The 27,918-nt window shown below is 44.0% G+C and overlaps 1 protein-coding gene across 5 annotated transcripts in view; it reads left to right on the top strand.

Annotated features, from left to right (window-relative positions):
- LOC147111869 (mitochondrial intermediate peptidase-like) overlaps window positions 1-27,918 on the top strand; it is a 192,460-nt gene that overhangs the window by 52,556 nt on the left and 111,986 nt on the right. For all 5 annotated transcript variants that reach the window (XR_015079760.1, XM_085999204.1, XM_085999206.1 and 2 more), the window contains 2 exons: window positions 277-337; window positions 3,894-3,946. Coding sequence is in view for 4 of the 5 variants with exons in the window: in XM_085999204.1 (XP_085855330.1) it covers window positions 277-337; window positions 3,894-3,946 (114 nt within the window). In the remaining variant the exon portion in view is untranslated. The remainder of the gene's footprint in view (window positions 1-276; window positions 338-3,893; window positions 3,947-27,918) is intronic.

Below are 27,918 nucleotides of genomic sequence, written 5' to 3'. Positions count from 1 at the left end.
CTCCCTAAACCCCTCCACCTCTACATCTCCCTTCCTTTAAGACGCTCTTTGAAACCTACCTTTTTGACCAAGCTTTTGGTCACTTGGTGTCAAAATTTGTTTAATAATACTCCTGTAATGTGCAATAGGACATTTTACTACGTTAAAAGTGCTGTATGAGTGCAAGTTATGTTATGCTAACATTGATTTTTTTGTTTCTTCATTGTTTTACATGTATCTCTGCCAGCATCTGGGTCCACTGGCACTCACACCAGCTACATTGTTTTTTTTTTGCAGAACTGAAATAGATTTTAGTATGATGGAAGAAATGAAGAAAAAAGTAAATCCAAAGAATTGTGTAAGTATTTTTGTTCGCTATTTAAATCAGTTTAATTACACTATTGTCTTCCTTGTTTATTCTTTTGATTAGAAAGAAAATCACAGAATCACAGCAATTTTTTTGAAGAGCAGCTACTTGGCCTAGAAACCCTTAGCTATTGATAGAGGCACTTGAAGAGACTCACAACAATCGAGTAATTTTCAAATTAACCAACCAGCTCCAATCTGCCCAAATCAGAGAATGGTGCTGGGAAAAATGGGCGGGAATTCTTAATGCAGGGGATCAATTACAGAGTAAAGACGACCATACCAAAGATAGGTAATATAACTTTTTTATTCATTTATTCTGTGTAGGAGTATCCCAAAAGCTATAACATAAATGAAAGTGCATAATTGAATGTTAAGGCTTACCTTCAGAACTTGTGTGCCAAAAGAGTGTTTCTTCCAGAGAAGATAGATGGAACCTGTTTAGTGAAGGTATGTTGGCTGCCTTACAGATGGAATCTCAGCTGATTTTTTTGGTGGTACCTCATCAGGTCCCCATAGCTCAAACAGAAAGATCATTTATTTTGTGAGGTCTTTCCTGACCTGGAAATTTTACTTCATACTAACATACCTCCCGTGATGTTGCTTACGGTGAGCCAGATGATTCACTGTTTCACAACTTTCTATTTCGTTTTTAATCCCTTGTCAGCTTTAAAGCTGAAAATACATAAGAAGATGTACTAGTTGGAGTTAGATATCTGAACTCAGAATTTCACGCTGTTTATGGCACAATTGCAATTATATAATTGTGGCAAGTAATGTTTTTTGTCAGCAAAATGAGGTGGAGATTGTTAATGCTGGTTTTCTGCCCCAAAATCTCCCCCCCCCCCCCCCCCCCCCAAAATTCCTTTGCACTTTTTGGGCTGCAGTCCTGTAGGTGAAAGATTTGGCACTCAGTTCCAGTGTTACCTCCCTCCACATGGCATAAGTGAAATTTTTGGCAGGTATACTGCCACAAACACCCAGCAGTTTGCCTCTTCTGTGCTCTATTTCATGCAAGAGAGTTTTTAGGCCAATTTTTGAGAAATTGTTGCATAATTCTCTGTCTCTGCCATGCCCTGATTCCTTGTTTGGATGTCTGTGCCAGCTGCTCTTGTTCTTGACACTCTTGAAAAATGGCACAAAAACAATCGTGAGACATCTCGTCAAACTAGTTGATAGTCAACTGAGCCTGCTGCTTCTGGGAGTGTTTTTTCCCTACTTTCTGCTTTCTACAACTGAATTATGACTTCTGCTAACAAGAATTACTGGTGCTGAACTGCTTTTGACTACCTTCAGTTTTATCATAATCATGGGCGGTCTGGTAGGGCTGCTTTTGGGGTTGGAGGAGGAAGGGGAGTAGTGAAGAGGGTAGGAGCAGCTGGGAGAAGAGGGAGAGGGAGGGTATGCGCAGGAGGCCTCACCCACAGTGGGTCTTCAGGGAGCAGCAATGTGTCAACCGCCTTTGCTAAAATTTTGTTAAATAATTGCTACAAATTGCAACTCTGTCAATGCACAGTTTCAATTCTAAATAAGTCAGAACTTACATTTGACATCAAAGGAATCTAGTGATGGAAAACATTTTAAGAAATAAAGGATGGAATAAAAAGTCATTTGGTCATCAATCCCATTCCTTCTACAGAGCAAAAAACTTTCATGGATGCTGTACCACTCACTTCCTGAGTTTTGCAAATTTGTCTTTACACCTGAAGGTTAGCACCTGTCTAACTTTACATCCTACATCCTTGATAGGGGTAAGTGAAATTTTGGAAAATAATTTGGGCAAAATTTTCAGATGAGTCCTAAGAACAGCTCTCTGAATACCACAAACAATATGGTGGATCTGCCACCAAAGAGTGGACCTCACTCAGTGTACAGAAAGCAGGGCTAAAAGTGTAACTGATTTCAAGGTAATTGCATGATTACATAGGCTCCAAGCTAACGTATGTTTGTAACCCAATCTAGCAACCGTTAAAGTTATTGCATCTTGATGGAGGATCTGTTTGTCCCTGGCCTGAAGTCTCCTGCCATGCATCTAGTCTTTTATGAATTTTCCAGGGGTACAGGATTTTTATATCAAATGTACATCCCATATTTCATGGAAAAATCACCTGAATATGTGATGGGTGAAGTACCAAGGGTTTCTTCAGGTTATTCTAAACGAAGTATTGAATCAATTGAATTTCAAAATATGTAGCAATCTACAAGGGAAGTAGAATGGAGAATCTTCGCAAGCCAAATTAGAAAGCAAAGTAGATCCAAATTTGAGCAGTAACCTACAACAGACTCAGAAGCTGCTTCAATTTCTTAAGTATGACAGCCCAAGTGAACCGATTGAATCTGTAAGCAGCAAAATTTTGAGGCCAAGAAAGAAGGCTGCATCGGTTTGATGGCTGAGGCTTGTGCCCATGACCATTCTTAAGTCAAAACAAAAACCGAAGTTAAGTCAAAACTAAATGCCAAATACCTGCCAGTGTAGAGCTTGCCATCTCAAAGGTTGTGGTTGCTTGAGATTGCGCATGGTGCCTGATTGTATTCATAGCTCATGGATGATTGGGGCAAAAGCAACAATGTTTATAATGGTGTGTGTTACTTGCCTCAGCTAGTGCTGTTGATTTGACTGATTAATCGCTCTAATCTGGTATGCTTGTGTTCATGTTGGCTGCAGACACAGATATGAAGATTCACTTTCAGTAGAGTGAGGTGTGTCAAGCAAAGCCACCTTTTGTTAAGGGATTACTTTCTATTGCTTTAAATGTTCGTGACAAGCTCTTTGACAGATAAAGACAGGTGTAGCAATTTCTGAAACTCTGCGCAAGAAAATAACAATACAGTTGGTATACTACAGTTGGTGCTGAGAAAAACTATACAGGATGGACAGAATTTAAAGCTGACAATGGGAGAAAAACAGTAGAAGGTGGCTTCCAGGCTGAGGCTTTTAAACAGCATGGAAACAAGGGAACACCAGACTGAAAAAAAATTGAGAATTCATAAAAGAACATTGTTCAGTCATTTTCTCTATTGAATGAGGTGTCGACCTTGATGTTTGGGAAGAGAAATGATTGAGAAAAATGAACATTTTTGGTCTTGTTTTTGTGTCATAAAGAGTAATTGTCAAATGCACTGTTAGCATATTGTAATCTTAATTTAATGGAATACAGGAAACTTTCTGGTATCCGGCACTGACGGGACCGAGCTGGTGCCGTTAGATCAAAACTGCCGTATAACCCAGCCCTAATGTTGAAACATAGAGTTTTTCAGCTCCGTGTGACTCAACAAACCCTGTTGCTTAGCAACAGCTTCAAAACAGTCGGCTGCAGCTGCAAGCGTCTCTAGCTGAAGCTGTTGCTTAGCTACAGACCTTGCAGAGCCTGACTGGGGGGAAAAAAAAGCAACGAGAAGTAAAAAAAAACCTATAGAAAACGGCTCCTGAATTTTGCCGGTAGACACAGCTTTCTGGACTTTTAACCTCTGGTTAAACGAAAGTTTCCTGTACAACAATATACATAGTACGTCATAACAATTTTTAATGACCGCTTTTTAACATGCAGGAGCTGATGCCATGGGATCACCCTTATTATAGTGGCGTCCTCCGTGCAGAGAGGTAAGATGTGATATTGCATCACCTTTTTTTATAGGGGGGGAATAATTCCAAGAATTAGCACTGCTACTTTCATTTAATTATTGAGAGTTTAGGAACAACAATGTGCTGAATTTTAAAGACGTTTTAAAACCTTGCAAGATCCTAGTTTTAATGACCTGATTCTCAACCATAAAGTATTTGTTTATTCATATATATTTATTTATACTTAATGGCTCAGCCGTGTACACATAGATTAATCCACATTAGAAATAAGCCAGTGTCCAGTATATGAACAATCTTTGTATTTAATGGTTATTTGGGAGCAATCAACATTGCTCCAATTGTGGGGAAGCTACGGGGGAAACGGTGAAAATTACAGACAGTTGCGGAGAGCACTCCTTTTGTAGTTTTTGGTTAGTTCCTTTCATTGCCATTTTAACTGGAAACATGCTTTTATGTTGAATCTCGTGCTGCGAGCCCCCAAAGCATGCATCTCTTGCAACCAGAGGTACCTGAAAGCCAAATGGACTGGATTGTTTTTTTTAGCCTGGTTGGCCTGATGACCTATTTTTAACTGCATCTTCCCAACTGTCACTGGGTTGCCACTGGCAGCACATTTATTTGTAGTGACAGCAAGGAGCAGATTTGAACTGCTTGTGGGCAGGAAACCATGCTGAAGAGTTAATTTCCTGCCCGCCTGTGATAGAATGAGACCCAGCAGATTTTAACGGTCTGGCCTCATTTAAATTCCACCAGCCGACTTCCCGCCCGCAGGAAGCGGCAGAAAATCGCACACCTCAGAGTCCGCCCACCAACAACAGGTAGATGGTGGGATCAGCCCTGTGGCACATCTTGCATTCGGGAGCCATGGGGGTGTCCGCAGTGGGTGAGGCCTACGCTTTCCTTGTAGTGCCCAGAAGAACACTCCTGCTCCTTCTGGCCCCACAAGGAAAGTTTAAAAAAGAAACTTATCTGTTTGGGTCTTCTCTGGCCTCGGCTCCTCTTTCCACTGTCTTCCCCTGTTTGGAAAGCTCCAGCAGCTTCTCCGCTCAGATGCTAAAATTGCAATCGCGTCTCAATCTCGTCATTGGGACCCAACATGTGTATGTAAAGAAGGACCCCGCCTGCTTTGGGGTGATGTCCTTGCCGCTTGCTAACTAGAGCAGGTTAAAATTTGGAACGGTAAGTTCCAGGTGGCTTTCCGGCAGGTAAGTAACCTGGTCGATTTTATTATTATTGTATTTTATATTTCAGCAGTCAACTTGAAGCAATTTGCGATGCTTTAATCTTTCTTTTGCCTTCATCACCACTGAATTTTACTGCATTTTAACAGAAACTTGGGAGTTTGTGTTGGGATTGGGGACCAGAAATATCTTTGCAGTAGATGTAAAAATATATCACATTGATGCCTTCAATGGGAACAAAGAAGGTTTAAGAGATCTTGTATTCTTCTGATCCATCCAGTTAAGTGAAATTTAGGTTGAATCTCCCAATAGTCTGGCTGACTTAGTGGCAAAATTGTGACCACAAAATTACCAAGATCTCCTAAGTGTTGAAATACAGTATCCGTTCATCCAAAGAGGCTCTTTCAAAGAACTGGCATAGGCACAATGGGCTGCATGACCTCCTTGTGTGCTGTAGATCCTACGATATTATTTGTGGCCATTCAGCTTTAGCTGTTCGGACAATACAGATAATGGTGAATCTCAGTTGAAGAAACCCAATTGTCACTTTTCGGGATTTATTTTGATCATTTCTAAGAACCATTGGGCTAGAAATTCTGTAGCGCCCCATTTGGGGCAAATAACTTTTGAAATCTCGGAAAAGTATCGCCAGGCGATAATCATTTTCTGGTCCCGGGAAATTGAGCTTTAGCGCTCCAACTGGGAAGTGGAGCGCTAAATCAAGCGCTAACCACTACTCTTACGGCGCTAAAGTGCGAGAGCGGGGCGCTAGCGGCAGAGCACTGAACAATGTGGAGTGCAAAGATACTGACATCGGAGGCTGCTTCCCTTGCTTAAAGGGAAGGGCCAATGATGGTGCACAACATACTTCTGCTCAGTTCTGTGTTGCCAGGCGACCTGCGTGACTGGCATTACAGCCCCAAACACTCAGAGTGGAGGGCTTGGACATCTCACAGCAGTAAAGCATCAAAAACTTTCAGCAAGCACCAGACTGCTGCAAAGAATAAAGTTTGGACTACCTGAAAACCATTGCCTTTAATTAGCGCTCCCAAAGCAGCTAGCTGAGGTGACAACGCCTCCTCTTACTGCGCAAGAGGGTGAGGTGGTAAGTGTTCGCGCCAGTGCTAAACCGGCAGGGAAGTTCGCAGGCGTCGCTGAATTTGCCTTACCCGGTCACTAACCCGTTAGCGCACCCCACCCCCCCATCCGCGGCACCAATGAGAGGCACAAAGCAGCCAAATTTCTCCCATAGAACCTAAGAAACAGGAGCTGGAGTATGGCATATGACCCCTCGAGCCTGTTCCACCATTCAATAAGATCATGGCTGACCTTCTACCTCAACTCTGCCCCCCAAAAAATGATTGCTTATAGATCATAGTGGCCTACAGTTAGGTTATATATTCAGCAGAACAATACTTAAGAGTGCCTGCACTATTTCTAAAGCAGGAGTGAGAAATAGTGAAGGGCCTGACATAACAAATTTAAACGAGCACTGTCACACAGTAGGGGTTTATGCAAGCTTCACATGAACACAGTATTAGGGCTAAGCTTATGAAAATTCCAGAACTGGGACTCTCTAAATCCATGCTTAAAATATCTGTATTGTAGGGAAGGGATTTCATGAAATTACCAGCATACCAGATGCATGCACAATTTTCACTGAATCATCATGGATTAAATGCTTTCCTTAACCAAGGCAAACTGGGTCCATTAATAAGATTAGCAAGTTTATATTGTGAGCAAAACCAGACAAGTTCACGGTTTGATCCCCATCTGAGCCACATTAGCTGATCTTCGCAGGGAAAGAGAACATTCATAGAATAGTACAGCACAGGAGGCCATTCAGCCCTTTGAATCTGCGCCAGCTCCTTCGCAGAGCAATCCAGTTAGTCCCACCTCCCTAGCTCTTTCCCCATAGCTGTGCAACTTTTTCTGCTTCCAAGTATTTATCCAATTTCCTTTTGAAGGCTACTATTGGATCTGTAACCTCCTATCAGGCAGTGCATTCCAAATCCTAACCACTTGTGTAAAAAAAGGTTTTCCTCATGTCGCCTCTGGTTCTTTTGCCAATCACCTTAAATCTGTGCCCTCTGGTTATCGACCCTTCAGCCATAAGAAATAGGAGCAGGAGTAGGCCATTCGGCCCTTCGAGCCTGCTCCGCCATTCAATGAGTTCGTGGCTGATCTTCTGCGTCAACTCCATTCACCGGCCCTATTGCTATATCCCTTGATGCCCTTACTAGTCAGAAATCTGGCGACTTCTGTTCTGAATATACCCAATGACTGAGCCTCCACAGCCCTCTGGGGTAGAGAATTCCAAAGATTCACCACCCTCTGTGTGAAGAAATTTCTTCTCATCTCAGTCCTGAATGGCCTACCCTTCATCTTGAGGCTGTGGCCCCTGGTTCTAGACTCCCCAGCTAAGGGAAACATTCTCCCAGCATCCATCCTATCAAGCCCTGTAATAATTTTGTATGCTTCAATGAGATCCCTTCTCATTCTTCTGAATGCAAGAGAATACAGGCCTAGTTTACTCAATCTCGTCTCATACGACAGTCCCGCCATCCCAGGAATCAATCTCGTGAACCTTCGTTGCACTCCCTCTATGGCAAGTATATCTTTCCTTGGGTAAGGAGACCAAAATTGTACACAGCACTCCAGGTGTGGTCTCACCAAGGCCCTATATAATTGGAGTAAGACTTCTTTACTCCTGTACTCTCATCCACTTGTAATGAAGGCCAGCATACCATTTGCCTTCCTAATGGCTTGCTGCACCTGCACATTCACTTTCAGTGACTCATGTACAAGGACACCCAGGTGCCTTTTGAGCATCTGCATTCCCCAATCTTTCACCATTTAGGAAATACTCTGCCTTTCTCTTTTTTTCCACCAAAGTGGATAACTTCACGCTTAGCCACATTATTTTCCATCTGCCATGTTCTCGCCCACTCACTGAGCCTGTCGAGATCCCATTGAAGCCTCTTCACAACTGACACCTAGCTTTGTATCATCAGCAAATTTGGAAATGTTACATTTAATCCCCTCATCCAAATTGTTGATATAGATTGTGAATAGCTGGGGCCCAAGCACCGATCCTTGCAGTACCCCACTAGTCACAGCCTGCCATCCTGAAAAAGACCCATTTATCACTACTCTTTGTTTTCTGTCAGTTAACCAATTCTGAATCCATGCTAGTATAATTCTATGTGCCCTAATTTTGTTCACCAACCTCTTGAGTGGGACCTTATCGAAGGCCTTTAGAAAATCCAGATACACCACAACTACCGGTTCCCTTTTGTCTACTCCACTAGTTACATCCTCAAAGAACTCCAATAGGTTTGTCAAACAGGATTTCCCTTTCATAAATCCATGTTGACTCTGCCCAATCTTGCTATTAGTTTCTAAGTGCCCTTTATAATAGATTCCAGCATTTTCCCAACTGCTGATGTGAGGCTAACAGGTCTGTAGTTCCCCGATTTCTCTCTTCCCTCCTTTCTTAAATAGCGGGTTACATTTGCTATCCTCCAATCTGCAGGAACCGTTCCAGAATCTATAGAATTTTGGAAGATGACAACCAATGCGTCCACGATCCCAATGGCCACCTCTTTCAACACCCGAGGATGTAGGTCATCCGGTCCTTGGGATTTATCGACTTTTAGTCCCATTAATTTTGCTAGTACTGTTTTTTTTACTAATAATAATTTCTTTAAGTTCCTCATTCTCGTCACACCCTTGGTTTTCTCGTATTTCTGGGAGGTTTTTTGTGTCTTCCTCTGTAGGCAGAAACAAAGTATTTACTTAATTTCTCCGCCATTTCCTCATTCCCCATTATAAATTCTCCCGTCTCTGACTGTAAAGGACCTACATTTACCTTCGCCAGTCTTTTCCTTTTCACATACCTAATAGAAGCTTTTACAATCCGTTTTTATATTTTTCGCTAGTTTGTGGTCATTTCCATTTTCCCTTTCTTTATCAATTTCTTGGTCCCCCTTTGCTGATTTCTAAAAAGATCACAATCCTCAGGCTGACTGCTTTTTCTGGCAACTTTATAAGCTTCCTTCTTTGACTTAATACTAGCTTTAATTTCTTTTGTTAGCCATGGTTGGATCACTTTTCCTTTTGGGTTTTTATGCCTTAGAGGAATATATGTTTGCAAATTATGCATTATTTCCTTGAATGTTAGCCATTGTATGTCCACCTTCATACCTTTTAGTGTAGTCTCCCAATCTACCATGGCCAACTTGCCCCTCATACCCTTGTAGGTTCCTCTGTTTAGATTGAAGACTTTAGTTTTAGATTGGACTACATCACTCTCGAACTTAATGTAAAATTCAATCATTGGAAACAAGTTCTCTTTATTTACTCGATCTAAACCCTTCATGTTTTTAAACACTTCTATCAAATCTCCTCTTAGTTCTCTGCTCTAAGGAGAACAACCCCAGCTTCTCTAGTCTATCCATGTAACTGTAATCCCTCATCCCTGGAACCATGCCAGTAAATCTCTTCTGCACCCTCTCCAAAGCCTTCACGTCCTTCCTAAAGCATGGTGCCCAAAATTGGACACAATACACCAGCTGGGGCTGAGTTAGTGTTTTATATAGGTTTAGCATCACTTCATGGCTTTTGTACTCTGTTTCTATTTATAAAGCCCAGAATCCCATATGTTTTATTAACTGCTTTGTTAACCTGTCCTGCCACCTTCAAAGATTTGTGCATAAACACCCCCAGGTCTCGCTGTTCTTTGACCCCCTTTAAAATTGTACCATTTAGCTTGTATTGTCTCTCCTCATTCTTCCTACCAAAATGCATGACCTCACACTTTTCTGCATTGAATTTCATTTGCCATGTGTCCGCCCATTCCACCAGCCTGTCTATGTCCTCTTGAAATCTCTTACTATCTTCCTCACTGTTTATTACACTTCTAAGTTTTGTGTCATCTGCAGATTTCAAAATTGTGCCCTGTACCCCTAAGTCCAGCACATTAATATATATCAAAAACAACAGTGGTGTTCACCCCATTGAACTCTGTGGAGAATACCACTGTATACTTCTCTCCCATCTGAAAAACACCCATTCACCATAACTCTTTTCTATCCCTTAGCCAATTTTGTATCCACGTTGCTACTGCCCCTTTTATCCCACGGGCTTCAATTTTGCTAACAAGCCTATTATGTGGTGCAATATCAAACTCCTTTTGAAAGCCCATATACACAACATCAACTGCACTGCCCTCATCCACCCTCTTTGTTACCCCATCAAAAAACTCAATCAAGTTAGTCAAACACGATTTGCCCTTAACAAATCGGTGCTGGTTCTCCATTTATTACATAGAAGATAGGAGCAGGAGTAGGCCATTCAGCCCCTCGAGCCTGCTCCGCCATTCAATGAGATCATGGCTGATCATCCAAATTCAGTACCCTGTCCCTGCCTTCTCCCCATATCCCTTGATCCCTTTAGCCTTAAGAAATATATCTAACTCCTTCTTGAATATATTTAATGAGTTGGCCTCCACTGCCTTCTGTGGTAGAGAATTCCACAGGTTCACCACTCTTTGGGTGAAGAAATTCCTCCTCCTCTATGTCCTAAATGGCCTACCACTTATCCTTAGACTGTGACCCCTGGTTCTGGACTCCCCGGCCATCGGGAACATCCTTCCTGCATCTAGTCTGTCTAGTCCTGTTAGAATTTTATAAGTTTCAATGAGATCCCCTCTCATGCTTCTAAACTCCAGCGAGTATAAGCCTAATCGACCCAATCTCTCCTCATACGTCATTCCTGCCATCCCAGGTATCAGCCTGGTGAATCTTCGCTGCACTCCCTCCATGGCAAGAACATCCTTCCTCAGATAAGGTGACCAAAACTGCACACAATACTCAAGGTGTGGCCTCACCAAGGCCCTGTACAACTGCAGCAAGACATCCTTGTTCCTATACTTGTCCAAGTGGTTGTTAATTTTCTCCCGGATTATTGTTTCTAAAAGCTTCCTCCCACCAACGTTAAACTGACTGTCCATAATTGCCAGGTTTATCCTTCTCTCCTTTTTTGAACAAGGGTGTAACATTTGCAATCCTCCAGTCCATTTGGGGAGGGCTAACCAGACAAAGGAATACACAATAAATGGTAGGATACTGAAGTGTAGCGGGACAGAGGGACCTTGGAGTGCATGTCCACAGATCGCTGAAGGTAGCAGGACAGGTAGATAAGGTGGTTAAGAAGGCAAATGGGATACTTTCCTTTATTAGCTGAGACATAGAATGTAAGAGCTGGGAGGTTATGCTTGAACAGTATAAAACACTAGTTAGGCCACAGCTAGAGTACTGTGTAATTCTGGTCACCACATTACAGGAAAGATATGATTGCAGTAGAGTGGGTACAGGGGAGATTTACGAGGATGTTGCCAAGAGTGAAGAATTTTAGCTATGAGGAAAGATTGGGGTTGTTTTCTTTGGACTAGAGGAGGCTGAGGGGAGACTTGATTGAGGTGTATAAAATTATGAGGGGCCTAGATCGAGTGGATAGGAAGGACCTATTTCCCCTAGCAGAGAGGTCAATAACCAGGGGGCATAGATTTAAAGTAATGGGTAGAAGGATTAGAGGGGAGCCGAGGAGAACTTTTTTCACCCAGAGGGTGGTGGGGGTCTGGAACTCACTGCCTGAAAGGGTGGTAGAGGCAGAAACCCTCATCACATTTAAAAAGTACTTGGATATGCACTTGAAGTGCCGTAACCTACAAGGCTACGGACCAAGAAATGGGAAGTGGGATGAGGCTGGACAGCTGTTTATTGGCCGGCACAGACATGATGGGCCGAACGGCCTCCTTCTGTGCTGTAAGTTTCTATGATATGGTTCCTCTGGCACCGCCCCTGTATCTAAAGAGGAATGGAAGATTGTGGGCTGCATCTCCGCAATTTTTACCCTTCCCTCAGCAACCTAGGATGCATCCCATCCAGACCAGGTGACTTAGCCACTTTAAGTACTGCCAGCCTTTCTAGTACCTTCTCTTTATCTATTTTTATTTAATCCAGTATCCTGACAGTCTCCTTGTTTACCGTAGCTTTGGCAAAGTCCTCTTCCTTGATAAACACTGAAGCAAAGTACTCATTTAGTAACTCAGCCATGCCTTCTGCCTCCACCAATAGATCTCCATTTTGGTCCCCAATCGGCCCCACCATACCTCTGACAACCCTTTTACTGTTACTACGCCTATAGAAGACCTTTGGAATCTCTTTTGTTAGCCGCCAATCTATTCCCGTACACACTCTCTTTGCCCCTCTTATTTCCTTTTTCACTTCCTCTCTGGACATTTTATATTCAGGCTCATTCTTCCTTGTATTATCAAGCTGACATCTGTCAAACGCCCCCTTTTTCTGCTTTGAATTCCTGGTCATGAACACCATTAAGCTACAAGTATGCACACGTGGACATTGGATGAAGGAAAAGCATGTCTACAGAAAGAATTTAGAAAAAGAGTTACTTTTAAATATTAGGTTTTTAAAGCAAAATATATTCACACTTGATTTTAAAAAAAGACACTCGGATGGAAGGTGCCACCGAACCCAAGAAGGTATCTATGACAGACTTGAATTTGCAACACCAGCTTTAGGTTGAATAGTGGGACTATAAATTGCAACCAGTCTGCCTGTAAGGTGTACGTACACCAAAAAGCCACAAAGGGGCAGTGTATACTGTGTAACCAAATTCATAAATGTGCAAAAGAAAAGCCACTTAAATGAAGAGGTAAGAAGACTCACCATTTGTTTTACATGCAAATAATCCTCAAGTTTGAGTTACCATTAAATTCCCATTGTAGGCTTTGTAGTAAAGTAAGTTTATCTGCAAAAATGTTATGGTATAAATTTGCAAATCTGCATATTGGTCAAATATACTGAAGAATTCTACTTCATGTAACTTTACATGCAGAACTTTACCACTGTATTTGTTTAGAATTTTTTTTTTTTTTTTAAATGTCTTCGGTTCTTTCCTTGATGAAGAAATCTCTTTTTTAAACTCAACTATTTTCCCTGTAGTAAGCACTAAAGACCCATCTCGCAAGTGAACCCTTTCCTCTCTGGCACCAGGGTAAGGGATATAATAGAGTGGGTGTAAATGATTTGGGAGAGGGGAATGAGAATGGCTAGAAGTTGTGGTTCATGTTGGAAGCAATTGATTGAATTCCTACAAAGGGAGTTTTAGCAATTAGGAGATAAATTTTTAAAAACCTGGTACATTGGGATTAGTTCTGGGACAGGGACCTGAAGAAGATTGGGACCATTGTCCTCACTGGGAGAGTAAGTAGAGCTGCATGGAAGGATTTAACATAATGTGACAGTAGGAAGGGAAAAGGTGCTCAGAAAGGAAAGCAAAAAGGACAAGAATTGTAGGAAAGATAAGGGAAAAGCAAGGCTATGGGCCCTGACAACATTCCGGCAATAGCACTGAAGACTTGTGCTCCAGAACTAGCTGCGCCTCTAGTCAAGCTGTTCCAGTACAGCTACAACACTGGCATCTACCCGGCAATGTGGAAAATTGCCCAAGTATGTCCTGTCTACAAAAAGCAGGACAAATCCGACCCGGCCAATTACCGTCCCATCAGTCTACTCTCAATCATCAGCAAAGTGATGGAAGGTGTCGTCGACAGTGCTATCAAGCGGCACTTACTCAGCAATAACCTGCTAACTGACGCCCAGTTTGGGTTCCGCCAGGGCCACTCAGCTCCTGACCTCATTACAGCCTTGGTCCAAACATGGACAAAAGAGCTGAATGCAAGAGGTGAGGTGAGAGTGACTGCCCTTGACATCAAGGCAGCATTTGACCGAGTGTGGCATCAAGGAGCCCTGGCAAAACTGAAGTCAATGAGAATCAAGGGGAAAACTCTCCATTGGTTGGAATCATACCTAGCACAAAGGAAGTTGGCTGTGGTTGTTGGAGTCATTCATCTCAATCACATGACATCACTGCAGGAGTTCCTCAGGGCAGTGTCCTAGGCCCAACCATCTTCAGCTGTTTCATCAATGACCTTCCCTCCATCATAAGGTCAAAAGTGGGGATGTTCGCTGATGATTGCACACTGTTCAGCACCATTCGAGACTCGTCAGATACTGACGCAGTTCGTATCCATAATGCAGCAAGACCTGGACAACATTCAGACTTGGGCTGACAAGTGGCAAGTAACATTCGCACCACACAAGTGCCAGGCAATGACCATCTCCAACAAGCGAGATTCTAACCATCTCCCCTTGACATTCAATGGCATTACCATCGCTGAATCCCCCACTATCAACATCCTGGGGGTTACCATTGATCAGAAACTGAACTGGACCAGCCATATAAATACTGTGGCTACAAGAGCAGGCCAGAGGCTGGGAATTCTGCGGCGAGTGTCTCGCCTCCTGACTCCCCAAAGCCTTTCCACCATCTACAAGGCACAAGTCAGGAGTGTGATGGAATACTCTCCACTTGCCTGGATGAGTGCAGCTCCAACAACACTCAAGAAGCGCGACGCCATTCAGGATAAAGCAGCCCGCTTGATTGGCACTCCCTCCACCACTGGCGCACTGTGGCTGCAGTGTGTACCATCTACAAGATGCACTGCAGCAACTCGCCAAAGCTCCTTCAACAGCACCTTCCAAACCCGCGACCTCTACCAACTAGAAGGACAAGGGCAGCAGACGCATGGGAACATCACCACCTACAAGTTCCCCTCCAAGCCACACACCATCCTGACTTGGACCTGTATCGCCGTTCCTTCACTGTCGCTGGGCCAAAATCCTGGAACTCCCTTCCTAACAGCATTGTGGGTGTACCTACACCATATGGACTGCAGCGGTTCAAGAAGGCGGCTCACCACCATCTTCTCGAGGGCAATTAGGGATGGGCACTAAATGCAGGCCTAGCCAGCCAGCGACGCCCACATCCCATCAATGAATTAAAAAAAAAAAAGAACAGAAGGTGATCAAAAAGAGTAAGATTGCTAAACAGACAGAGGCAGGTTTGAGTTGATTAGACATAAATGCACAAAGTATTGTGTATAACTTTGAATGTCTGTCACTTTTATTTTTTAAACTGAATCAAAGTTAACTGTACAGGAGTTGAGGTATTTAATAAACCAAAGAATAGCACATCTGTTGTAGAAACACGACTGACCAGCAATCTCAAAAAACAGCTAGCTGTTCGTCTTATTAGATAATGGTCTAGAGCAGAAACCTTGGCAAGATTTTTACCTTCTTCATCCAAGCATGTTGCAGCTAACTGGTGTCCATACTGGATAAGATTAAATAATTCCGAATAAACCAGGGATCAAGCCCAAGATTCTTCCTAGTTTATATACACTGAACAGTTCAGTTACCCACTACATCATTGAAGAAAGCTGTAGATATTTTTCATATCTCCACATACTTTGGATATCATGAATATGATGTAACTATTACATAACTGCAGAAAGGATATTGAACTATGGTCACAGTCCTACAGGATGTCATTCATGACTTTGGCTAGAGCTGTTTTGGTGCCGTGGGATAACCCAGACTGAAGGGATTCGCACAGGGTGTTTCATGTGAGATGGGTACAAAGCTGGGAAATGATGACACATTCAAGAACTTGAGAGAGGAAAGGAAGGTTGGATATGGATTGATAGTTGGGGAGATTGGATAGGTTTTTTGAGGAAAGGGATGACAACAGTCATTTTGAAGGGGAATGGGATGGTGCCTGAGAAAAGAGAACTTTTGACAACACTAATTACCATGGGGGTCAGAGTTGAGTGTGGAAATTCATAGAGAAGGAGATGTAACTTGTGGACAAGATAAGCTTGGAGAGGACTGAGGGAGATGGATGACCGGGTTCTTGGACTAGAGTGAGTGGGAGCATGGGTGGTTGGGGGTAGGAGGAAGGGGAGAAAGCAGTGGAGGCAGCTACACAATAAATAGACCTCGATCTTGGAAATGATGAAATCGGTAAGCTCTTTCATTTTGTGTGTGAGGTAAGGATGGAGCAGACAGGGTAGCGCAGTTTAAGGATGTCAGTGGACATGGGAATAAGGTGCCTGGGGTTGTTCTCGCCCTCCAGAATGATCCTGGAGCAATAGGCAGTTTTGGCTGAGAATCTTGGGTGCAGAGAGAATCGTGTGAGATAATGAGGTTGAGGGGGTGATCACGGATGTGGGTGGAAGAGTTTATATGAAAGATAAAATTGAGGGGAAGCATGAGGGCAGTAAAGTCACTGAAGGCTAGGGGATTTGAGGTGCAGGTTGAAATCGCCACGGATGAGGAACCGCCCTGTGCAGAGGCTGAGGGAAGAGAGAAAGCAGGACATCTTGGTAAGGAAGTTAACATGTGGCTTGGTGTGGTGCAGTAAACTATGATGATTTTGAAAGGGGTGTGGGAAATAGGAGGTGGTGAGGTGCTCCAAGGAGCAGAAAGTTTCAGGGGCGAGGTGAAGGTGAAACTGATGAGGGCATTGCCACCATCGTGGTGGTTTGAGTGGGGCAGGTGGTGTAGCCAGCCAGGTGTAAGGTGGTGTTACTTTAGATTTTTATGAATAAAAATGTCCCTGCAAGAGTTTACAAGTCAGTATGATCACTTGCATTTCTGTCTCAGACACCCAGTGGTCATTTTGACCTAATTCGCCGGGTGGGAAATTTGAGGGCATCAGATCGGCCACCTGTTTTACATCCTGCCCAATTTTACTTTCCATTGACCAAAAGTAAAATCGGGGTGTGAAACGGGCAGTTGATCTGATCCCGGCAGTTTCCCGCTGGGCGGGCTAGGTTAAAATGAACCCCTTCCTGTTTTTTGGAATTCCTGGATTGTAGTGTTAAATGAATTTAGAGATGCTGTAAATAGCTGCCAAAGTAATGCAAGTTTAAGTAATTGCCCTTTGTTGAAGCAATGATAAATATTCTTACTAAAAATATATATTTTTTAAATTTGTTTTGATTAAAGAACAAGTATCTTTGAGCGTGTAAATGGTCTCTCATTAGCTCAGAGACAGAAGTCTGTGTCTTTCTTCAGGCTAGAATAGATCAGGGTGACCTCAAGTGATCTGGTGGAGGATGACTAAGAAACTGGAAGGGTTGCAATTAGCAACATTGCCTTATGAAACTTGTTCGCAAAACCGCAGAGCCTGGCAACAGACATTGTTGTATTACTGCTTATTTTTAACTATGTGCAATGACTATTGCTAGGCAACAAAGAATCACAACTGATCCACTCCAACTAACTTATCCTTTCCATAAATGAGTCTTCAGAATGATGTATTATCATGCGATTTAACATCCAATAATTTAGAAGTACCAAAAATTCAGGCTTCAACTCACTGATGATATGCTGTTGAACTGAGGACTCTATAAACTAGGTTGCCTGTAAGAAACATAGAAGACAGGAGCAGGCCATTCGGCCCCTCGAGCCTGTTCCGCCATTTAATGAGATCATGGCTGATCATCCAAATTCAGTACCCTGTCCCTGCTTTCACCCCATATCCCTTGATCTCTTTAGCCTTTATTTGTTGTTTGATCTTATAACAACTCGTATTTTATCCGTCTTCATGAAGTTTACTGAATTATTTGATTAGTGGGAACAAAGAATAAGGGGGCTAAATTCGATGGCCCCTGAAAATGGGCACGGGGATCGCAATGTGCGATTAACCCTCGCCTGTTGCTTCCGTGCAGGCAGCACTCAAACTTCGTGCTGCCTGCTCACTTAAATGATTTGCAGCGTTGAGGCAGTGCTAAACGCGTTGTTGAGTGGCTGAGCGCCTCAGCAGGGGGCCCAGGTTCGTGTGAGGCTAGCACTACTAAACGCTATCCTGCACTACTTAAAGCCAGCCTGCATTTCTTAAAGGGGAGGTGCATTCTGGCTGGAGCAGGTGCTGGATGTAGCTGGGGAAGAGAGTCTGACCTGCAAGAAGAGTGAGTAATGGCACAACAGGGGAAACAGTGTGCTCTAAGATTCTCAGATGCTGCATTGGAGGCCTTGGTGGACAGGAGGAGAGGTTCTCTATCCACAGGGGGCCAGGAGGCCCTCCAGACAAACTCTGTGAAGGCAGTGGGAGCAGGTAGCCATGGCTGTCAATGCCGGAAGTCAACTAAGAGATTTCTGACTCAATCCAGTTTTTATGTAGTATTGATTTGACGATTGTGCTCTTTGCTTTATCGTTTATTTCTTTCTGTTCCTTTATACTTTATCTGTAAATAAATCTTGAACCATAGTTTTTCCTGTATAAAGTGGTCTTGCATTGTGATATTTTCCATGATCCAAGATGATAAGGGAACATGGTGGGCATACTATGCATCCTCTGTAATGAGTTAATTGTTAGACATGGGCTATGCTATTCCAGATACAGCAGAGAATAAAGAGACAGATTTAGTTCACATCAGACTTGCCTTACTTATTGAAGCTGTCACCTAGCTGTTTATACAATTAAAGGATTTTGGGGGAGGCAGGGGTTGGGAGATGTTGCCGAAGAAGCCTTGGCGAGTTGCTGCATCCAGTAGATAGTAAACACTGTAGCCAAGGTATGCCAGTTATAGAGAGGTTGGACATTTAAGCTAGTGGATGAGGTGCCGATCAAGCGGCCTCCTTTGTCCCGGATGGAGTTGAGCTACTTGAGTGTTATTGCAGCTGCTCCCCTCCAGGCAAATGGAGAGTATTCCATCACACTCCTGACTGTGCGGTTTAGAGACTTTGTGGAGTCAGGAGGTGAGCCATTCGCCACAGAATACCGATCATCTGAACTGCTGTAGTAGCCTCAGCATTTATGTGGTTGTTACAGTTGAGTTTCTGGTCAATGGTGACCTCCAGCATGTGGGGGGATTCGATGATTGTAATGCCATCGAATGTCAAGGGGAGGCGGTTAGACTCTCTTGTTTGAGATGGTCATTGTCTGGCACTTGGGAGGTACGAATGTTACTTGCCACTTATCAACCCAAGCCTGGATGTGGTCGAGGTCTTGCTGCGTGTGGGCATGGGCTACTTCATTTTTTGAGGAATCGCGAATGAAACTGAACACTGCAATCATCAGCAAACAGGCCCACTTTCTGACCCACTAGCAGTTGACGATAGTTGGGCCGAGGACTCTGCCCTGAGGAACTCCTACAGTGATGTCCTTGGGCTGTGACGATTGGTCTCCAACAACTGCAACCATCTTCCTTTGTGGCAGGTATGACTCCAGCCACTGGAGAGTTTTCCACTGATCACCATTGACTTAAATTTTACATAGAGCTCCTTTGTGCTACACTCGGTTGAAAGCTGCCTTGATGCCAAGGGCAGCCACTGTCACCTCACCTCTGGAATTTAGCTATTGTGTCTATGTGTAGACCAAGGCTGTGATGATGTATGGAGCCAAGTGGTCCAGACAGAACCCAAACTGAACATTGGTGAATAAGTGCCGCTTGACAGCACTGTTGACGATACCTTCCATCACCACTGATGATTGGGAGTAGGTTGATAGGGTGGTAATTTGCCTGGTTGGATTTGTCCTGCTTGTTTGTGGACAGGACATACCTGGACAATTTTCTACATTTTTGGATTATTGCCAGAGCTGTAGCTGTACTGGAACTGTTTGACTAGGACACGGCTAGTTATGGGGCACAGGTCTTTAGCACTACAACTGCAATGTTGTCGGGGGTCCATAGCCTTTGATGTAACCAGTGCACTCAGCTGTTTCTTAACATCACGGAGTGAATCGATCTTGAAGAAGACTGGCAGCTGTGATAGTGGGCCTCGGGAAGGCTGGGAAGGATCATCCACTCGGCACTTCTAGGTCAAGATGGTTGCAAACGCTTCAGGCTTGACACTTGCATTTACATGCTGGACTCCGTCATCATTGACGATTGGAATGTACATAGAGCCTCCTCTTTCTGTTAGTTGCTTAATTCTTCACCACCATTCACAACCCTAGTCTTGCAGGTATGTCCTTCAGGACTTGGCCAGCTCGATCAGTGGTGCGATGGAGCCACTCTTGGTGATGGACATTGAAGTTCCCCAGCCAGGGAACATGGAGAAGTACTGATTCATCAGCCAAGGGAGGCTGGTAGGTGGTAATCAACAGGAGGTTTCCTTTCTCATGTTTGACCTGAAGCCATGAGACTTCATGGGGTCTGGAGTCAATGTTGAGGACTCCCAGGACAACCCCCACCACCTCGCCGACTGTATACCACTGTGTCCTCCCACTTCTGGTCGGTCTGTCCTCCCAGTGAGAGTCATAGTCTGTGGGCAGTTCCCCCAACTTTGACACCAGTTCAGGATGTTAGCGAGGAGAGCTTTGCAGGGTTGGGTCGATTGGGCTGTGAAATATATATATAGCCTTTTTATACTATCTTATATGAAAGAATTCTGGCCTTGTTGAGTTAAGACAGTGGTTGACCCTGAAGAGTACCTTATAAGGAACTCTACCTTATAAATTCTTTAAAATATGACAAACTGGGTTTGGAAATTTAGAAACCTAGCTATGAAAGAATTCTGGCTATTGAAACAGGACAAGTTGTTGACCCTGAATAAATAACCTTATTGAAACAGAAGAATGGGTGGCTCCAAGTGGCTGGCCTTTTGGGAACAAAACAATGGTCAACCCTGGAGAGGTGATCTAAATTAAACCTCTTAAATATGGCGCATAAGACAAGGAACATCTGCCCTCGTAAAGATGACACATGAAATAAGGGACATCTGCCTTCACACCTATATGGTAAAAACTCCCAATAACTATTGCCGATGCAGCAGTAAGAATTGTATGGGTCAGCAGAAAGATGAATAGTGATAATTAACTTAGATCAGCAAAAACCTTATGGGATACAACTTAAAAAGGGTATAAATATTGAAGTCTCAAATGGGATATCAGACTTGCTTTAATCGGGTAAAGCAATTCTCGACTACAGAGGTGGCTCTGTAGTCCTTCACTCTTTGTACCTCGGGATCGAAGGTAATTTTATGTTGATGGATGTCCTGTATAGAAAATTTTTAGAACTGTAATACTGTAGCAAAGTTAAGATTTATAAGTAAGATTCTCTGTTAAAAAGATCGTATTTTTTCTCTCTTTAAGAACTGTTAATGTTGCGATTGACGATTCACCAACTGTAAATTGCATGTCGGTTCTTTTAATAAATCTCTATATATTTTTAGAATTGTCTCACACAAATCTTCTGTATCAATAACTCACGAACCCAATCTCTGTACACTCTTTGGTGGAGAGGTACATTTCTGAAGGAGATCTCCGGACCCTCATAATATCCGGGACGTTACAGTCTGGCTAAACTTATTAAAAGTGCTATCTGGAGGACGGTAACATTCTCGGGTTGCTCCTTTCCTTTAGGGAGAGATAGCCCGGACCTTTAGACCCAGTTAAGCGTCTTTAGGATTTGGCTACCTCAAACTTTAGCTGAAAGTGAACATATGAGGAATACGCCTGACCCGGGATAGGACAAGTAAATCTCCTTTTAGGGCTGGGGGCATTTTTGTTGTGTCTTGATTCATCGACTAAGTCCACAGTATGGCACATGCGCCTCCCCCCCCCCCCCCCCCCCCAGTTTTTGACAAATTTGGCATTGAGGTCCTGAAACACGTGTTGCCCCCTCATTAGCATATTCAAAGGGCCTAATGCAAGTTTTAGGTGGATGCCTTAGGTATTCAGCTGCCAATTTGACAGCTGGTATCTTTCCGAGAGGTATTGGGCATGGGAGATCGCGCCTGAAAATTGGTCCCCCCAATTCCTATTTTTTTGGCCAGAAATTGGGTATATTGGGGACCAATTTGTCCCTCGTATTCCTATCTGCAGTAAGTAAAGCATTTAACACCATTAAATTTACTTGTCTTTTTATCATGACTTCAACCACTTGTGTGCAGTTGTGGACTTGTTTTAAGAGTATTCATATGCTACATATATTTTGTAATGGTTTCAAGCCCTCAGGAGATGATATAATCATCTGCTATTCAAAGAATGAGGAGACGAATGATAAAGCTGTAGCTTATTCATCACTTCACAAATTTAAGTTAGCTTCTAAATGTTTTGAAATCCTTAACATTAAAAAATAAAATATAATACAGGAAACTTTGTGCTATCCGGCACCCATGGGACCGCGCTACTGCCGTTTTTTTAAAAGCTCCGGATAGACCAGCGTCAATGTTATCAGGAGCTTTTCATCGCAGTATCTGACCACAAACACTGTTGCTCAGCAACAGCTTGTAAACACTCGGCCCGTGGCTTGGAAGCGTCTCTGAAGCTGTTGCTAAGCGACAAAGACACTTCCCAGAGCCTGCCTGTGAAAAGAATGCTAGGAGAAAAAAAAACACCTAACCAAAACGGCTGCTGATTTCTGCCGTTAGATCAAAGTTGCCGGACATTCAACTTCCGGATAGCACAAAGTTTCCTGTAGCTTACAGATTGAAGGCCAAATGAAATTATTTTAATTACCACTTCATTCTGTTAATGCTGGAACAGTTAGTTGTTCTTGGGGATGGGCAATAAATGCTGGCCTTGCCAGCGATGTCCACATCCCATTAACAAAAAAAAGCTCCGTTAAAACATGTTTTAAATACAATTCTGTAATTTTATATTTTTGTAAGAGAAAAAGATTTTAGATAATTTCTGAGTAGATTATATTTTAGTGGAATAAAATACATTGGCCACGAAATTTGACACCTTAGTGCCGACAGTTAAACATAGAAACATAGAAGATAGTAGCAGGAGTAGGCCATTCGGCCCCTCGAGCCTGCTCCGCCATTCAATGCGGTCATGGCTGATCATCCAAACTCAGTACCCTGTCCCTGCCTTCTCCCCATATCCCTTGATCCCTTTAGCCTTAAGAAATATATCTAACTCCTTCTTGAATATATTTAATGAATTGGCCTCAACTGCCTTCTGTGGTAGAGAATTCCACAGGTTCACCACTCTCTCTGGGTGAAGAAATTCCTCCTCATCTCTGTCCTAAATGGCTTACCCCTTATCTTTATACTGTGACCCCTGGTTCTGGACTCCCCCGCCATCGGGAACAGCCTTCCTGCATCTAGTCTGTCTAGTCCTGTTAGAATTTTATAAATTTCAATGAGATCCCCTCTCTTCTAAACTCCAACCAGTATAAGCCCAATCGACCCAATCTCTCCTCGTACGTCATTCCTGCCATCCCAGGTATCAGTCTGGTGAATCTTCGCTGCACTCCCTCCATGGCAAGAACATCCTTCCTCAGATAAGGCGACCAAAACTGCACACAATACTCAAGGTGTGCTCTCACCAAGGCCCTGTACAACTGGAGCAAGACAGCCTTGTTCCTGTACTTGAATCCTCTCGCTACGAAGGCCAGCATACCATTTGCCTTCTTAACCGCCTGCTGCACCTGCATGCTTACCTTCAGCGACTGGTGCACAAGGACACCCAGGTCTCGTTGCACTTCCCCTTCTCCCAATCTATTTATTGCCGTTCAGATAATAATCTGCCTTCCTGTTTTTGCCACCAAAGTGGATAACCTCGCATTTATCCACATACTGCATCTGCCATACATCTGCCCAATCACCCAACCTGTCCAAATCATACTGGAGTTTCTCTGCATCCTCCTCACAGCACACACGCCCACCCAGCTTTGTGTCACAGAATCACAGAATCTACAGTGCAGATAGAGGCCATTTCGGCCCATCGAGCCTGCACCGACACATATCCCACCCTATCCCCGTAACCCCACGTATTTAATCCCCTAACACTAAGGGTCAATTTATCATAGCCAAATCAACCTAACCTGCACATCTTTGGACTGTGGGAGGAAACCGGAGCACCCGGAGGAAACCCACGCAGACACAGGGAGAATGTGCAAACTCCACACAGACAGTCGCCCGAGGCCAGCTTTGAACCCGGGTCCCTGGCGCTGTGAGGCAACAGTGCTAACCACTATGCCACCGTGCCCCCCCTGTCGTCTGCAAACTTGGAGATATTACATCTAGTTCCCTCGTCTAGATCATTAATATATATTGTGAATAGCTGGGGTCCGAGGACCGATCCCTGCGGTACCCCACTAGTCACTGCCTGCCATTCAGAAAAAGAGCCGTTTATTCCAACTCTTTGCTTCCTGTCTGGCAGCCAGTTCTCTATCCAAGTCAGTACCTTGTCCCCAATCCCATGTGCTTTAACTTTACACGCCAATCTCTTATGCGGGACCTTATCGAGAGCCTTCTGAAAGTCCAAATACACCACATCCACTGGTTCTCCCTTATCTATTCTACCAGTTACATCCTCAAAAAATTCCAGTAGATCAGTCGAGCTCGATTTACCTTTTGTAAATCCATGTTGACTTTTCCAATCCAGTCACTGTTTTCCAAGTGCTCTGCTATTACATCTTTTATAATGGACTCTAGCATTTTCCCCACTACCGATGTTAGGCTTACCGGTCTATAATTCCCCGTTTTCTCTTTACCACCTTTTTTGAATAGTGGGGTAACATTAGCTACCCTCCAATCCATGGGAACTGTTCCAGAATCTATAGAATTTTGGAAGATGACCAGCAATGCATCTACTATTTCTAGGGCCACTTCCTTAAGTACCCTAGGATGTAGATCATGAGGCCCTGGGGATTTATCAGCCTTCAATCCTGTCAATTTCCTTAACACCATTTCCCTACAAATCCTGATTTCATTCAGTTCCTCCCTCTCATTAGACCCTATGTTCCCCGACATCTCTGGGAGGTTATTTGTGTCCTCCTTTGTGAAGACAGAACCAAAGTATGTATTTAATTGGTCTGCCATTTCTTTGTTCCCCATTATAAATTCCCATGATTCTGACTGCAAGGGACCTACGCTTGACTTCACCAATCTTTTTCTCTTCACATATCTATAGAAGCTTTTACAGTCAGTTTTTATGTTCCCTGAAAGTTTACTCATACTCTATTTTCCCCCTCTTAATTAATCCCTTTGTCCTCCTTTGCTGAATCCAAAACTGCTCCCAATCCTCAGGTTTACTGCTTTTTCTGGCCAATTTGTACGTTCTCTCCTTGGATCTTATGCTATCCCTAATTTCCCTTGTTAGCCACGGTTGAGTCACCTTTTTTGTTTTATTTTTATGCCAAATAGGGATGAACAAATTCTGTAGTTCATCCATGCGGTCTTTGAATGTTTGCCATTGCCTATCCACCGTCAACCCTTTAAGTAACATTCCCCAATCCATCCTACCCAACTCGCGCCTCATACCATCGTAGTTTCCTTTATTTAAATTCAGGACCCGAATCTCTGAGTCAAATACTTCACTCTCCATTTTAATGAAGAATTCGATCATATTATGATCGCTCCGCCCCAAGGGGCCTCGCACAACAAGATTGCTAATTAATCCTTTTTCATTACATAATACCCAGTCTAAAATGGCCTGGTCGCTATTTGGTTCCTCGACATATTGGTCCTGGAAACCATCCCGTATACACTCCAGGAGTTTCACTTCCAAAGTATTGTTACTAATTTGGTTAGCCCAATCTATATGTAGATTAAAGTCACCCATGATAACTGCTGTGCCCTTATTGCACGCTTCTCTAATTTCCCGTTTAATGCCATCCCCGACCTCCGCATTACTGTTTGGAGGTCTATATACCACTCCCACTAATGTTTTCTGCCCCTTTGGTATTTTTCAGTTCTACCCATACAGATTCCACATCATCAGAGCTAATATCCTTCCTTTCAATTGTGTTAATCCCCTCTTTAACCAGCAATGCTACCCCACCTCTTTTTTCTTTTTGCCTATCTTTCCTGAATATTGAATACCCCAGGATATTGAGTTCCCAGCCTTGGTCACCCTGGAGGCATGTATCCGTAATTCCAATCATATCATATTCGTTTACCTCTATTTGCGCAGCTAATTCATCCACCTTATTACGAATGCTCCTTGCATTAAGACACAAAGCCTTCAGGCTTGTTTATTTAACACTCTTAAGATCTTTTAGAATTATTATTTACTGTGGCCATGTTTGATTTAAACCCTTGATTTCTCTGCCTGCCACTTTTGTTTTTCCCCTTCCTGTCTTTTGCTTTTATCCTTGTTTTCCTTTCCTCTGTCTCTTCGCTCAGGTTCCCAACCCCCTGCAGTTTTAGTTTAAACCCTCCTCCAGAGCATTAGCAAACACTCCCCCTAGGACATCGGTCCCGGTCCCAGCCCTGCCCAGGTGCAAACCGTCTGTTTTGTACTGGTCCCACCTCCCCCAGAACCGGTTCCAATGTCTCAGAAATTTGAATCCCTCCCCCTTGCACCATTCCTCTAGCCACGTATTCATCTGAAATATCTTTCTATTTCTATTCTGACTAGCACGTGGCACTGGCAGCAATCCTGAGATTACTACCTTTTGAGGTCCTATTTTTTAATTTACCTCCTAACTCCCTATATTCAGCTTTTAGGATCTCATCCCGGTTTTTACCTATATCGTTGGTACCTATATGCACTACGACAGCTGGCTGTTCACCCTCCCCTTCCAAAATGTTCCGCAGCCGCTCTGAGACATTCTTGACCCTTGCACCAGGGAAGCAACACACCATCCTGGAGTCTCGTTTGCAGCCGCAGAAACGCCTATCTATTCCCCTTACAATAGAATCCCCTATCACTATAGCTCTCCCAGTCTTTTTCCTCCCGTCCTGTGGAGCAGAACCACCCCTGGTGCCAGGAAGTTGGCTGCTGCTACCTTCCCCTGGTAAGCCATCCCCCCCCATCAGTATCCAAAGCAGTCTATCTGTTTGAGAGGGGGATGGCCACAGGGGACCCCTGCACTACCTGCCTGCGCCTACTACTCTGCCTGTTGGTCACCCGTTCCCTCTCTGCCTGTGCCACCTTTACCTGCGGTGTGACCAACTGATTAAACGTGCTATTCACGACGTCCTCAGCATTGCGAATGGTCCAAGCTGCTCGCAGAGGGAGGGAGAGGAAGGCCATCAGCAGGAGACCGTACCCACCTAGGGTCTTCAGGGAGCACTTCTCCTACCTGCACCTCAGCCAGGAGCAGTGTGTTCGGCGGCTCCGCTTCACCAAGGAGGTGGTCACAGAACTCTGCCGCCTCTTGGGACCAGACGGGTAGCCTCATAACAGGGTAACGACGGCTCTGCCAGTGGCCCTCACGGTGACCATGGCCCTGAATTTTTTCGCCGCTGTATTATTCCAGACTGGAAAAGGCAACATAGCAAACATCTCGCAATTCGCTGTCCATCGCTGCATCCGGGAGGTCACAGAGGCTCTGTACTCTAGCAGAAGGGACGTCACTGTCTTCTCTCTAAACAGAGAAGCAGGAGGAGCGTGCACATGACCTTGACAGGATATCGGGCTTCCCCATGGAGCAGGGCGCCATCGACTGCACGCACGTGGCTTTGTGGGCGGCGCATATCAATGCTGAGATGTACCGTAACCGCAAAGGCTACCACTCACTTAATGTGCAGTTGGTGTGCGACCATGCCCAGCACATCATGATGATGAATGTCCGGTATCCTGGTAACAGTCATGATGTCTTTATCCTGTGCCAGTCCGATGTGCCAGCCATCTTCCAGCCACCACATCGAACCTGTGGGTGGCTGCTCGGCGACGAGGGCTATCCGCTCTACACCTGGCTGATAACTTCCCTCCGCAACCCCACCACTCATGGCCAGCAATCATATAATGACAACCATGCTGTCACGAGGAACCTCATCGAGCAGACCATCAGGGTGCTCAAGCAACGGTTCCGCTGACTTGACCGCACAGGAGAAGCTCTCAGTACTCACCAGAGAGGGTGTCCCATTTCATGGTCTGCTGCATCCTCCACAACTTGGCCACAATGAGGACGCTGCCCTTGCCACCACGGGAGGACGACCACGAGCAGCTCTGCGCCTAGAAAGCCCAGCT

This window comes from Somniosus microcephalus, chromosome 10 (genome assembly GCF_052327205.1).
Source record: "Somniosus microcephalus isolate GS21.2 chromosome 10, FLI_Smic_1.0, whole genome shotgun sequence".
Lineage (NCBI taxonomy): Eukaryota > Metazoa > Chordata > Chondrichthyes > Squaliformes > Somniosidae > Somniosus > Somniosus microcephalus.
The sequence above is the reverse complement of the archived record's forward strand: the minus strand, read 5'-3'. Positions and strand labels throughout refer to the sequence as shown.